We start from the raw sequence: 13,044 nt of genomic DNA on the forward strand, positions 1-13,044 counted from the left end.
AATATGAATGCCAGTCGACATCGACATACCCAAATTTGTGCGGATAACATCACGCACCCCTGGCCCCAAACATGTCGAATACTTTTATGGGAAATGTATAAAACAGTCCTACAATTAGGACCCGATTTGCAAAATGGTCATAGAGTCACAAACCATTTACAAAAGAGTCACATTTCCGTTATTTCATTGGTTAAGTCAGTAGGACTCACCGAGTCAGAGTTAAATGACTAGCAGAAATTACCAGTTAGTCCGTAGCCATAGACCGTGTTAACGGTACATCTAGAGGATTATTTAGACGAACATGATATGGCCGAACTAAATAGAAACTATAACCCGTTAGGTTCCATTTCTGTTTCATTTTTTTGAAGCCTCTTCTCACTCATTTTCTATTATCAGAGCTCTTCAAAAATGGCGATTCATTGAATATCGAGTGATTTCGAGTCATTTTCATAGCAAACAGATACTTAATAGGTTATGTAATTCGTGTGTGTGGTTTTGATCCATATCTTGTGGTGTTTTGTGAGATTTGCATCCAAATCCGGTAACTGGTTGTTCAATACGGCGGTTTTGTTACAAGAGATCATTACCATGTTTGCGAACATCACGAGGTTGGTAATTACAACCATATTCCGTCAATTTCATATTAGATTTCTGGAACCCTAATTACAGTTAGTTTTTTTTTTTTGTTTTTTCATAAACCCTAAATAAAATTGGGTATTTTATCTGTTACTAATTAGATTCAGGAACCCTAATTTAACGATTTTAGGGTTTTTCTTCTCTTATTTTTTTTGTTTTTTTCATAAACCCTAATTGATTCTGTATTCAATTTTGTTATGTTTCTGTGCAGGAAATATGTGAAGAACCCCGTTCGAAGTTTTAGGGTTGAAAAATGTGATACTAATAAGGTTAGTTTTTTTGATAACATAAGTGTGAATTCTTGTGAGATTGAACGCGTGTTTGAACTTATCAAACCAGTTCGTAGTTTTGAGGCTATGTGGAAAATTCGAATCTAGGCCAGCAGAGCTCTTCTTGATCTTGAATTCAGTTAGGCATTGACGCTGCATTGTCATTGTTCCTAAGTTATTTGATGGAAGAGGTGTCTTTGCAAGGTTAGATACTGTTCATGTCTTTTATGTCTGTACTCAGTATTGATATATTCTTGAGCCCTAATTGCATCTTGACATTAGGCCAGGTGAAGTTGGTTGTCCATGCAATGCGTCTGTGTCAGTTACGGCTCGCATCTGAGTCTGAAGATGATATTAAGGGTCCTACCCTCCTGGCTTTGCTTTGTATGCTTGAAAGTCGTAAAGCCTTTAATAATGTCTTCCTTCGGCATCACTTATTTTGCATCTTACAACTGGCTGTAGGGAGGTGAGTCAAAACTTCAAGCACCCCATTTTTTTTTTCTCATGTTCACATGTTAATTGCTTGATTGCTTGCTTCTTCGTTTACCACATATATTGCAACATCCTGTGCAGTCTTGCAGAATACTGATGTCATGCTTAGTTTTCCAACATCATATTGGTTTATTTAGTTGTGTCACTTTCGTTAGACTGAATGATTATTTTTCTTTTCGCAACGAATGTGCCATGATTGACTGAGGAGATAGAAAACATTACCTTGTGAGCATAGGTTGCTCTGTGTGCTCAGCTTAAACGGGTATGCATGTGAATATCAACTTAGCGATGTTTACTCTTAGATGCAAAAATAGTAAGTTTCAGACATGCTAACCGGCCCCTATGATCTGATAAATGACATGCATGCACACTTCATTAGGCGTGTTTAAAGATTTTCTTTTGAATAGGCTTTCATATAGGGTCTGTACGAAGGAGAAAGTAGAGTGAAATAACTTCTCTTGGGAATAGTTTTTGCTTGTGAATTTGGTGGCATGTCTTGGACATGGTCTAGGTACATCTGTTGGTAAAGATTCAAATCAGCTTTACCTGTACAAGCATTTTGGCCATGTGTGAAGTTTTTAGTGGTCACTTCACCACCAACAGACCCCTTCTTTGTATAAGCATTTTGGTGAGTGAGTGGGGTTGGGCTGACAGTGATGCTCTCACCAATTACTGAATACCATGTAGCTTAGGCAAATTTTTTGAACTATGAAGGTGCGCGACATATAGTGTTTTTCGTGTTAAGTTTTTCTATTTTTGGCCATTAGTTTGAGAAGATGTTTATTCTACAGTGTCAGATATCAAAATGATCTAAAGTTTCGTTTTAACCTTCAAAAAAAGTGTTGCTTTGCCATATTTTCTTAGCTTGAAAATTTTACTAAATTATGATGAAAAATGAAAGATGAGTATTATTGTCTGCAGGTGTATAAAGATCAATGTAATCAGACACTTTTCTGCCCACAAAAGTGTGCCACCTTATAGAGATGCCACGTCATCAAGATGCCCACCACGTCACAGAGACGCCATGTCAACAAAATGCCCAACACGTCAGTGATGGCCTAACTGCAGTTAACATTTGATTGAGTTAAGAGTGAGGGTATTTTGGGGACAACTAACCCCGTTTTTTTGCAAAACTGTTATGTCGGATGAAGTATGATCAATTTGTAACCGATTTACAAAAGTATGATCATTTTGTAACTGAATTACAAAAAGTGTGACCATTTTGTAAATGACCTTACTTTTATTCATATTCAGATCAAGCGAGTCAACAAAGCACAATCTCTACAAAATTGGAAGATACTCCCTCCGTCCCACTAATAAGTGACCTAGTTACTTTTAGATTTTGTCCCACCATTAAGTGACCTATATCACTAAACAAGGAGATATTTCTAAAATTATATTTTTAATTGATTATAAGAAATATAAGAAATATACATAATTTGATAGTCATGTTTATATTCGTTAGGTAGATGTTTTAAAATGCTTTTCAATGGTACGAAGTTTGCGAACATCCGTTGTGTAGTTTGAGAGATAAACCATTTCAAAATTTCACTATTTATTATTTATAAGGGTACAATTGTAAAAAGTGCTTAAAAATACTTTTCCCCGCTTGCCTTAAATTGTGCAAACTTGAACTAGGTCACTTAATAGTGGGACGGAGGGAATATTAAAAAACAGGAAGAGTCAGCAATTACCTAAAAAATTCAATGAGTTAAAAAGGATTAAATAGATAGTTAAAAATCTCCATCTATCTACCATTTTTCATGCGCAATCGGGATGCAAAATGTGGAAGAGGAACCAAGAACTTTCAAGCACTTCTTATTAACTCTAATTCGAGATACATAAATACGAACTCAGAATAGTTGTTATACCTTAATAACTCTGACATGGCATACAAAATAACAAAGAAAATGGGAACTAGATTACTAGAATGTTACTTAGTCACTTGGACAATCAAATTAATCCAATTCCCACTTTTTCAACCATCGATGATCTACGTTCAGAGGTGCAAGTACAAGTTTCCAATCTATGCCGCGTGTAGAAATATTTGAGAATTTTGAGTTTGGTGATAGCCCCCAGCATAATATTGGGTGCTTCCAAAAATTGACGGGCGAGTCAAACCGAAAGTAGGGCTAGACTCGCTCGCCTCCAAAGAGATGTGTTCGCTTTGGTGGGTGTCGGCACGGCCCGTCGTCACTATACGATCATCAACGGGTCGCCTTTCACCCCTGACAGGACAGGTTAAATGTTACTCGGCTCATGTTGCCTTTAGTTATACACAAGCATTGACCTCCATTCACTCTGACATAAATGATGTGGGACTAAAAATATTTCGGTTTTTTTCTGCAATGCCACTTTTGACTCTTAAGGTCTGTTTGTTGGTAACACCACTAATGTTGTTTAAACATAACTCATTGATTTCACCGAATGATGATCACATCGCATGAATTCTCCAACTCCAACTGGTTAGCCATTACAATAAACCTTGAAACGTAATTAAAACACTTTCTTATTCTTCCGAGCACGAGATTTCGATATCTTAGCTTTGGCGGAAATCTAGTCCCATTCCAATTCTACTTCCAAAATCTGGCGGAATTAGACTTTTCCTACTTAGATTGCATTGTACAAGGTTTCGGATTTGCCCATTTTTCACTAAACAGAAACAAAATCTATGGTGTAAAATAAGAATATAATTATCCACGTCATTCTAAACAGATTCCACGTGGCAACAGCTACTCCTTTTCTCCAGATGAGTCATCAGAATCTCAACCCTGAATTCTCACCAATATCCCTGTTCTTCATGTTCTATCTCAGAGCTACAGAATTGTCCTTTGCTAATAGCGAGTCAGAGGTCCAAGCATTCAGACATGTTAAAAGTATGCTGCTGCCAGTCAGTCAACCGGTTTCCGAATTCCAACCAAAGGCATGAAACAATTTTTTCTGTTAACTACTAAGCCAAAAAGAACATGCTTGCAAGAGTAATAAAATGTATTACTTATATAAAGTGTTGATTAACCAAACATAAACACCTATTTGACAGTATACATGTAGATTTACCTATTTCACTGTTTGAACTCGGCAATTTCAAATACTCTAGCAGTTTGATCGATAGAAACAGAAACTAGGAAATCTAAATTTGCAGAGGGAGACAGGGACTGAATGGCATTAGAATGACCGTTGAATGTCTTCACACTTTCCCCTGAGAGGCTATCCCATACTCGTACTTTACCATCTAGACATCCGGTAACCACATACCTAGATGATCCTAGCCATACCAAGCAAGCTACACCATCCTGCAGAAACAATTAGATTGTTTATTGTTACAATTGGTAAATAGTACAATCATGAGTTCCAACATTTAAGTTTTGCCAACTGTGATGCAACTCAGAAGGGTGAAAATTAAGAGTATTTCTTGTGCGCACGGCGAAACAGCAACGTCACATGGTGATGAAGTTTTTTTTGTTTGAGTTTTTGCCAAAAAAGAAAAAATTTCTAACCTCTAAACCACACATTTCGGTCATTTTCACTAACAAAAACCCAACCAACTTTTAATTGAGTGTCTGTCAGGATGATCAACTTAGTGAGGACATCAACTTCATCTCAAAGAAATATCAGGTAATGGATCATTTACATGACCATTTGATGGCTAAAAAGTAATCAGAAAGAACATTTTAGATGTATCTTAGCCAACGCTTATCGAAACTTACCTCATGATCACATGATAAGCGTACAGTTGATCGTTGCAGGTCCCAAATGATGAGTTTCTGATCAAGGCCACCAGTTGCAGCAAAAGGGTGGCTACAAACGAAAGATAAATTATGAGAGGATTTCTACAGATTGTGATATAACGAAACTTGATTCTTAGCAGACAATTTTCATATGTTTAATAGACCAAGACTCATAGTTGTAATTTCAACCTATTGACCGCTAGAATGTGTTTCCAATGCTTATCAGCTGTTTTAGAATATTCTTCAGAATTACTGCTAATTACAGTTTATGAGAAATAGTTACTTAAGGCACCATTTCATATTTTCAAACTCAATATAAAGTGAACTCTGGCTCGACAAACAAGCTGAAATAGATTGAATACGCGAGTTAACAGAATATAATGAGCAATCGGCATAACTAATGCTGATGAGCCTCTTGGCACTTGCATACTTTATCCTAGTGAAGCATCTCAGAAATTTTAGTTCAGTGCAGGTAATCGAGATATAAATAATACCTGGGGGAAAGGCCAATGCACTCAACCGATTCAGTGTGAGATAGCAGAGAATTAATCACCTGAGAGGAAGAAATAACATTTTAGAAACCGAATCTCTAAATTTCATGATAGATCCATTAATGCTGAAAGCTTATGCTTATTCACCATCATACATGTTAGCAGAATTCTCTGTTCAAGTTTACATCAGTCTTGAGAAAGAAAAAAAAACAATAAATGATTGAGAGGATGGTGAAAGACAATAAGCAAGACAGTGGTAATGAAGGAAACGGACCTTTCCAGTTATTAAGTTCACTATGTGAACAGAGCCATCAGTCGACCCTGTAATAGCGAGACTGGAATCTGAGCTGATAACTAAGCATGTCAAACCTTCGGTATGATATGGATGACCTAGAAGAGAAAACATCCTTTCAAGATTCAAGCAAAATGAAAAAATAATAATAAACAACATAATAGAATTTTTATGCCACGGCAATACATGAGGCACATCCCTATTAGATGATTATTCACTACTCACACCTCGTTTGGTTGGAAGAACTGGATTCCTAGGAATTCAATTATGGGGTAATCCAATTCTTGGAATTGGATTCAATTCCAAAAAATTAGCGTTTGGTTGAGGTAATCCAATTTCTTTTGTTTTTACCTTGGAATCCAATTCCATTGCACTACTAGACCAATGCAATGGAAATCAATTATTTTGGGGGGAATTGGATTCCTAGGAATCAAAAATCTATATTACATAGAGTTGGTTTGGACCGTTTGGTTCAAGGAATTGGTCACATTCCCCGGGAATTGGATTACCAGGAATCCAATTCCTTGAACCAAACACGCTGTCAGTGTAATATATTTACATTAGCAATTTTAAAAGAAAAAAAAGAAGACTATACAGTGCCAAAGTACCACTAATAACGTGCAAGTTCTCTCCGGTTTTAGGGTTCCAAACTCTTAGTGATGCATCATCAGAACCGGTACAGATTGTTTTACCTGCAAATCAAGCAAACAAAGAACAAAAGTTTACATGCTAAGACTGGGTAATGAAATCTAATATTATTAACACAGCGAGCTATGCGTCGAAATATACCATCAGGGGTAAAATCACCACAAGTAACACTGCTAGCATGACCAGAGAACATATTAAGATACGCATTTCTATCAGCGTTCCATAACCAAACAGTGCCATCCTCTGACCCAGCCAAGACTACATGTCCTCTTGGATGCCACCTGACCCACTGAGAGTATAGATAGTTCAGTAAAATAAATTTTATCAAATGGAGATTTCAAAAACAGTTGTTTTCGTCATCATTTTACCTCAATTCCTCCTCCAGGACCATCAAGTGTACACTTGAGACTACCCGAAGGCATGTCCCACACTTGAATAGTTCCATCCAAGCTTCCTGTGGCAAGCAACTGTCCATCTATACTGAAGGCTAAAGTGGACACGGAATCTTTATGACCTGCAAAAAAGAACAAACTATTTCCTATTACAACTAAATAAAGAAGTCAATAACAGTTATTATGGGCGTACAAGCAGAAAAGAATTCAAGAAAACAAAGCATCGGTATTTGATTGCAGCCGACATGGTGTTGTTAGTTTCACCACAGGCATACCTTGGAGTTCTTGAGCCCAATCTCCAACACCCATCTTCCATAGAAATCCTTTGTCATCTGCCCCTCCAGTTGCCACTAGGGTTGCATCAGTAGGACTACAAGCCACCGTGTATAATTCACCTGTCCCATATAACAAACACTAAACTTAAGAATGCAGAAAAAAAAAAAAAAAAAAAAAAATCCTAATAGAATATGGAACAGAATTAAATCAGAACAGCCTATCGAAATGCCTAATTCAGCTCTCAGCTTGTCACACTATAAACCATAACAACAGTAAATCAAGAGTATACCAGTATGGCCTGTGAATATGTGCATGGAATCATCTGGTTCGTCTGCAACCACAACCAAAACCAACGAAAATGTTAATAAGAAGATTTCTCAAGCTGAAAAGTCAATTAATTCATCACTGTTGTCATTATCTATTATACTAATGAGATTGGTAATGCCCTTTCACCTCGTTCACATTTACCATCTCCTTCACCTCAAACTAGTGCTTCACACTCTAACATTAGTTCCATGAGTCTATCATGAGGTGAAAATGATGCTGTTACTGTTAAGTTTGATCCTAGTATCGAAGGTGAGTCTTAAACTTTTTAGCCACATGATACTGATTCCTCTTGAGATTTCTTTCACACAAATAACACAGCGATTTTTTGAGTCGTTAGAGATAATGGGAATGTTGGGATCATTGTTTCATAAAGTTAAAACAGGACAACAAGTTGAGCCAGTGAAAGGTACTGATAGTAAAAATCATTCAGAGTCAGCAAGGACTAGTTCTGGGAATGGTGTTCATGCAATTAGTGTTCCTACAGTTGTTCAAGACCTCAAGTAAAGGTTACATGGAACCCTGGGCAGTCTGCGGCTATTACTACGGACAACAGAAAACGAAGACTGTACGGAAATAAAGGAAGGAGGAGATTCTTCAAAGTTTACTACTCGAGGGCCAAACAGACCTTATTGTATTTACAGTTTGCTGGTCGAAGTATAAGCTTAGCTTATTAAGATCCCAGCATCCATTTTAATCTGTTAATTCCCTTACTAAAGTAGGAGGATTAGGGTGATTACATATAACTGTTGACCCCTCCGGCAACCATTCATCAGCCAATATTTTAACTTGAGAGTTTGAACTAACTGACCAAATGCTAAACCATCTAACCACCTCACTCCCTTGACTGATGCTATTCCAAACCTAAGAAGTATTTTTGGATATGTATTTATGAAGCACACGAGTCTTAGGGAAGTACTTACCTTTAAGCAGCTGCACCCACAAATGAATTGGATTATTTGTTAACCTCCAAGCATGCCGAATAGAGAGCGCAAAATTAAAATTATGTGGATTTCTAATACCTAACCCCCCTTGCACTTTAGGAGTGCAAATATACTTCCAAAACTTGGGGTAAATAGCCTCTTTGAGTCTTATCAAGCTTGCCAAGAACTTTCTTAGGCAGAGCATAGCACATCGTTTGATGGCTAGGGTAAGCTGAGAGATTGGAGTGAACCAAAATTTTTCTACCAGCTTCTGATTGAACCATCACTTCCAACCTCTCAAAGACACATAGGCCTTCTTCAATATACAGTAAGTTCAAAATTTAAAGCTCTAGATCTATTAAAGAACAGAGGTGTTCCAAGATATCTTTCATTTTTTTCGAAATCCTGTTCACTTTAAGCATCCTAGCAAGCATTTTTAAACGTTTACGATGAAAATGTGTGCTAAAGTAAAGACCAGATTCGTCAAGACTTATAGACTAACCAGAGAAATTACTAAACATTTGTAAAATATAAGCAAGATTCCTTGCCTTAAGAACAGAAGCTTTACAGAAAACAAAACACTCGTTGGCAAACAGCAAATGGGTTATAGTAGGGAAAATCTAATCAACTTTAAACAAAAATGGAGATAATGGATCTCCCTGCCTAAGACCACTGATTGGTGCTAATGAAGGCCCTGAAGATCCATTAAGCAGAACTCGACATGAGACGGTAGAAATGCATTCAAAGATTGAACTACACCATTTATCATCAAAACCAAGCTTCCTAAAACTAAAAATAACGAACTCCCATTCCATGCTATCGAAAACTTTAGATAAATCAAGTTTAAGAGTCTAATGCCCTGCTCTTTTTGATCAATTTTTATGCTGTGAAAAACTTCATGCACAATGACTATGTTATCAACAATTTGTCTATTGGGTATAAAATCTATTAGCAAGCAATTTCGAAATCATTTTATGATGGGTCTGTATTCAGATGGGAAAACAGGAGGATTAGTTACTTTAGGGATTATGTGATAAATGTTGTTAATATTTTCAGACAATTTTCCTGGTGGGTACCCATCAGGGCTAAGGGGACCCCCAAGGATGCATAAATTTAAGCACCACCCATATCTCATTCTATCAGGAACTATATAATATTAATAAACAGATTATCAGAAACATCATGAACTTCCACACTAGAAGAACAACTAATATGTGAAAAATGATTTTTAAGAATGTTATGAATCTGATCCTTATATTCTATCAAAAGACCTGAAGTATCTGTATGTTTATGAATATGATTATGCCAACATTGCTATCGGGGGGTGCCAGGTTACTGAGGAGGGTACCAAAATCCATATAAATACAGACTAGAAAGTCCTCTGTCTTATATGGATTTTGGTACCCTCCTCGGTAATCGGGTACCACCTATTAGCAGCCATGTGATTATGCCTTCTTCCTATAAAAAGCCTTTATGTGGAAATAATTTGTTATCCTATCATGTTCCTTCAAAAATTTATCCCTATTATTTTCTAGCCAATGTATATGTTTGATTCTATTCCAAATCTGAAGTTCAATCTCATGGTTTAGCAAAAATTTCTTAGAAACAAGATGTCCTGGTTTTCTACTTTCTTGATCAATCTTTTTCAGTATCTCTATCTCATTTCTGTTTTTAAAAACCTCCATGTTCCACTCATGAAGTTCATTAGCAAGATCAGGATAAGACGCAAGAAAATCAATATCATTTCTAATCTACAACACATTCCAAGCATTATTAATAAATATATCAAATACTTTATGCTCCAAATATAAGGCCTTTCTATCTTAGAGAATTTGGTGATTTTCTTCTAAAAGGATAGGAATATAATCTGACCCTACTCTAGTTAGATGCAAAACAGCAGCATTAGGATGAGCATGATACCAGTCATGATTTACCAACACCCTCCCTAATATTCTCAGCACCTTCCCTATTATTTGTCCAAGTATATGGTGTCCCAATGAAATTCAAATCAACCAGACCTGATTATTGAAAGGTAGATTTGACGAAAACAAGTAGCACCACAAATTGTATCATTACCACTCTCCTTCTCCCTGATGTTCAGAATAAAGTTCATACTACCTAAAAGCACCCATGGATACTAAATATGGCAAAATTAATTGACTATTGAATTCTTACTGTGTATATTTACCTGGTGCATCTAAAGCACCATATAAACACGTCATATCCCAACATTCATCATTCTGTCAACTCTAATAAGCAAAATATACGTTTGAATTCAACCAAATGAACATGTATCAATTCAGACCCAGAACCAAGCACGCCCCTAGACTTTCCAATTGACGGAATGATAATCCAGTCCTTGAATATACTTTTTTTAAGTATGAACTCCATTTTATTGTGACCTAGTTAGTTCCAGAGATGAAAATCAACTCCTGTTTATATTTATCAACTAGTAAATGAGATGATTCAGAGTTTAGCTTTTATCAACCCTGAGCATTCCACGATAAAGCTTTCATGATTAACCTAGTGACTTGGGAACTAACCGAAAAACAAGGCAACCTATATCAAACAGTGGCATCAATGCAGAATATGTCATAACTTCTAGATCTATGTCTTCCTGCATTTAAACAATAATTCTGAAGCATGTCGTTTCAGTTATAAAGCACAAATTTATCACAAATTATAAAGAATATATAAATTTAAGCACAAATTTAAGTAAAGATTTTCTTTCAAGATAAAGAATATGAAGCACAAATTATTCAGACCTTCACAATCTATCAAGGAGATTTCAAGATTTTTTGAAGCAGCCACAATCCGGCTAGACTATTGTAAGCGCAAAGGTAATCCTACTTATATCCATGTGGAGAGAATTGTGTAATTTTAATATTTCGTAATAATGAGAATATAAGCATGTTAAGTAGACACATGTTATGCTTTACACCTGTCTTGTTCTGTAAATATTGAAGCTCCTAACAACAACGAATTCTTATCACAGGATGATTCACTGCCTCAATATTACTATCAGCTATTAATCTAGATTGCGGTCAGGGAGAGACCGCTCTTACATGTTTGTTCCTGTGTTAAATTTCTACTGTCTTCTGCTACTACCTAATGAGCAGGGAAGTCTGTGTGTTAAATTTTCAGTCAATCTTCAATAAACTACCAAGAAACAAAACTAATTTTCAATCAATTCAAAACCTTAAATAAAACCCTAATTTTGCTGAAAATTGGAACTGATACATACCTTCATCAGGATCTGAACCCATATCTTCATCAGCTTCGGGAAGATCTGAAATCCAATAGAGACATCGATTAAGAGATTGAGTTAACTCAATAAAGATATACAAAGAGAAAGAAAAAGGAATTCCATAAAATACACTTTACCTTCTTCATCAACATTGATTTCTTCAAGAATATCTTCTTCATTTAAGTAAACTTCTTCTTCTCCGTTCTCATTCTCCTCTCTATCTTCATCATGCTCTTCGTTTCCGTGTGTATTCATCGTTTCTCTCCTCTCTGTTGTCTTCTGATAATGGAAGCAGCCGTGAAAAATAGAAAAGAAGAAGAGGAGATGGGAAAGTTAAAGAGGAGGAAGATTTTTGCAGGGTTTTTGTTTCACTCATTCGGGTCCAAAACATATCCACTGGGCCACCGGCCCAAGTCCACTCAGTAGTCCAAATATGTTTTCCTGATGTGCCAGCAATTCCTACTCCTACCTGGAAAATGATTCTTCTCTTATATATACAGAAGAGATCGACGTGAATTACAAAATTTCTGCAAAATACTTTCGTCACGAATATATGTTAATGGAGAAGAGTGTCATGATGATCAAGAAGAATATCAACAACCTTGGGGTTAACATACAAAGGTTCAGTTCCATCTACTTAGTACTACTACTATTACTACTGTTACTACCGTATACGTCCGCAGATGGCGGAAGTGATGGATTTTTTGCATTGACTAGCCTAGGCAAAGAGGGCGGAATTTGTCTCGGTTTGGGTGTCATTGCGATACTCATAGTTTTTATAGTTGGTGGGTTGTGGGTCGTATGTCATAGGAAAACACAGATTGCTGTCACTCAGCGAAGACAATATATTCCTCAATATAACAATGTTACCGGAGGTGGAGGAAGTGCAGCAACTCAAAAAAGAGGTCTTGACGTAAAGGTGATCGGAACGTTCCCGGTGTTTAAACACCCTGATGTTAAGAATGTAGAAAACGTATTGGAATGTGCTGTTTGTTTAAGTAAATTTGATGATGGAGATTTGTTGAGATTATTACCATGTAAACATGTTTTTCATACTGGATGTGTTGATCCTTGGATAGTTTCTGAGTCTAGTACTTGTCCTGTTTGTCGCCGTGATCTTGAAGATAGTGTTCCCCAAACCACTCTTAATGCCGGGGATGTTGTAATTGACGTATTGGAAGCTGGCGAACACCATACTGAGATGGCAACGGAGATGATTTCTGAAACACAGGACGAGCTGACCCATGTTTCAATGGCGCCACCAGTTTTTGCAACGAGTTCTTCTCAAGGGTATATAAAAAGCGTGTAGGTGCAAGGAACAAAGGA

At 36.7% G+C, this 13,044-nt stretch overlaps 2 protein-coding genes across 3 annotated transcripts; one reads left to right on the plus strand and one right to left on the minus strand.

Moving 5' to 3' along the window:
* Window positions 1-352: 352 nt before the first annotated feature.
* On the plus strand, window positions 353-2,634 carry LOC113326941 (transcription initiation factor TFIID subunit 2-like). 2 transcript variants are annotated; one of them, XR_003348630.1, is made up of 4 exons: window positions 353-608; window positions 848-1,109; window positions 1,193-1,371; window positions 2,319-2,634. XR_003348630.1 is itself a non-coding variant. In XM_026574600.1 (4 exons), exons 2-4 carry the CDS (start codon window positions 1,088-1,090, stop codon window positions 2,449-2,451), a joined length of 339 nt encoding a protein of 112 aa, XP_026430385.1. In that variant the 5' UTR covers window positions 353-608; window positions 848-1,087; the 3' UTR covers window positions 2,452-2,634. The 2 variants fall into 2 exon arrangements, 1 of the variants encoding a protein (XP_026430385.1); XM_026574600.1 differs by having other exon boundaries at window positions 1,188-1,371.
* Window positions 2,635-4,364: 1,730 nt separating this feature from the next.
* On the minus strand, window positions 4,365-12,041 carry LOC113282180 (angio-associated migratory cell protein-like). The gene is made up of 11 exons (XM_026531142.1): window positions 11,856-12,041; window positions 11,716-11,760; window positions 7,514-7,555; window positions 7,224-7,343; window positions 6,925-7,070; window positions 6,698-6,845; window positions 6,517-6,600; window positions 5,891-6,006; window positions 5,620-5,678; window positions 5,105-5,195; window positions 4,365-4,690 (listed from the first exon to the last, which is right to left on the minus strand). Exons 1-11 carry the CDS (start codon window positions 11,971-11,973, stop codon window positions 4,460-4,462), a joined length of 1,200 nt encoding a protein of 399 aa, XP_026386927.1. The 5' UTR covers window positions 11,974-12,041; the 3' UTR covers window positions 4,365-4,459.
* Window positions 12,042-13,044: the final 1,003 nt, after the last annotated feature.

The sequence above is a fragment of the Papaver somniferum genome, chromosome 1 (assembly GCF_003573695.1).
Source record: "Papaver somniferum cultivar HN1 chromosome 1, ASM357369v1, whole genome shotgun sequence".
NCBI classification, from domain to species: Eukaryota; Viridiplantae; Streptophyta; class Magnoliopsida; order Ranunculales; family Papaveraceae; genus Papaver; species Papaver somniferum.

What these genes read in the sequence shown, in the direction of transcription:
- LOC113326941 (XM_026574600.1), top strand. Translation starts at nt 1,088, where the DNA reads ATGGAAGAGGTGTCTTTGCAAG. An exon ending in GGAAGAGGTGTCTTTGCAAG is followed by an intron (nt 1,110 to 1,187) that starts GTTAGATACTGT and finishes TCTTGACATTAG; the next exon opens with GCCAGGTGAAGTTGGTTGTC. An exon ending in TTACAACTGGCTGTAGGGAG is followed by an intron (nt 1,372 to 2,318) that starts GTGAGTCAAAAC and finishes TATTGTCTGCAG; the next exon opens with GTGTATAAAGATCAATGTAA.
- LOC113282180 (XM_026531142.1), bottom strand. Translation starts at nt 11,973, where the DNA reads ATGAATACACACGGAAACGAAGAGCATGATGAAGATAGAGAGGAGAAT. An exon ending in CATATTCACAGGCCATACTG is followed by an intron (nt 7,344 to 7,513) that starts GTATACTCTTGA and finishes TATATGGGACAG; the next exon opens with GTGAATTATACACGGTGGCT. An exon ending in GCTTATCATGTGATCATGAG is followed by an intron (nt 4,691 to 5,104) that starts GTAAGTTTCGAT and finishes TTGTTTCTGCAG; the next exon opens with GATGGTGTAGCTTGCTTGGT.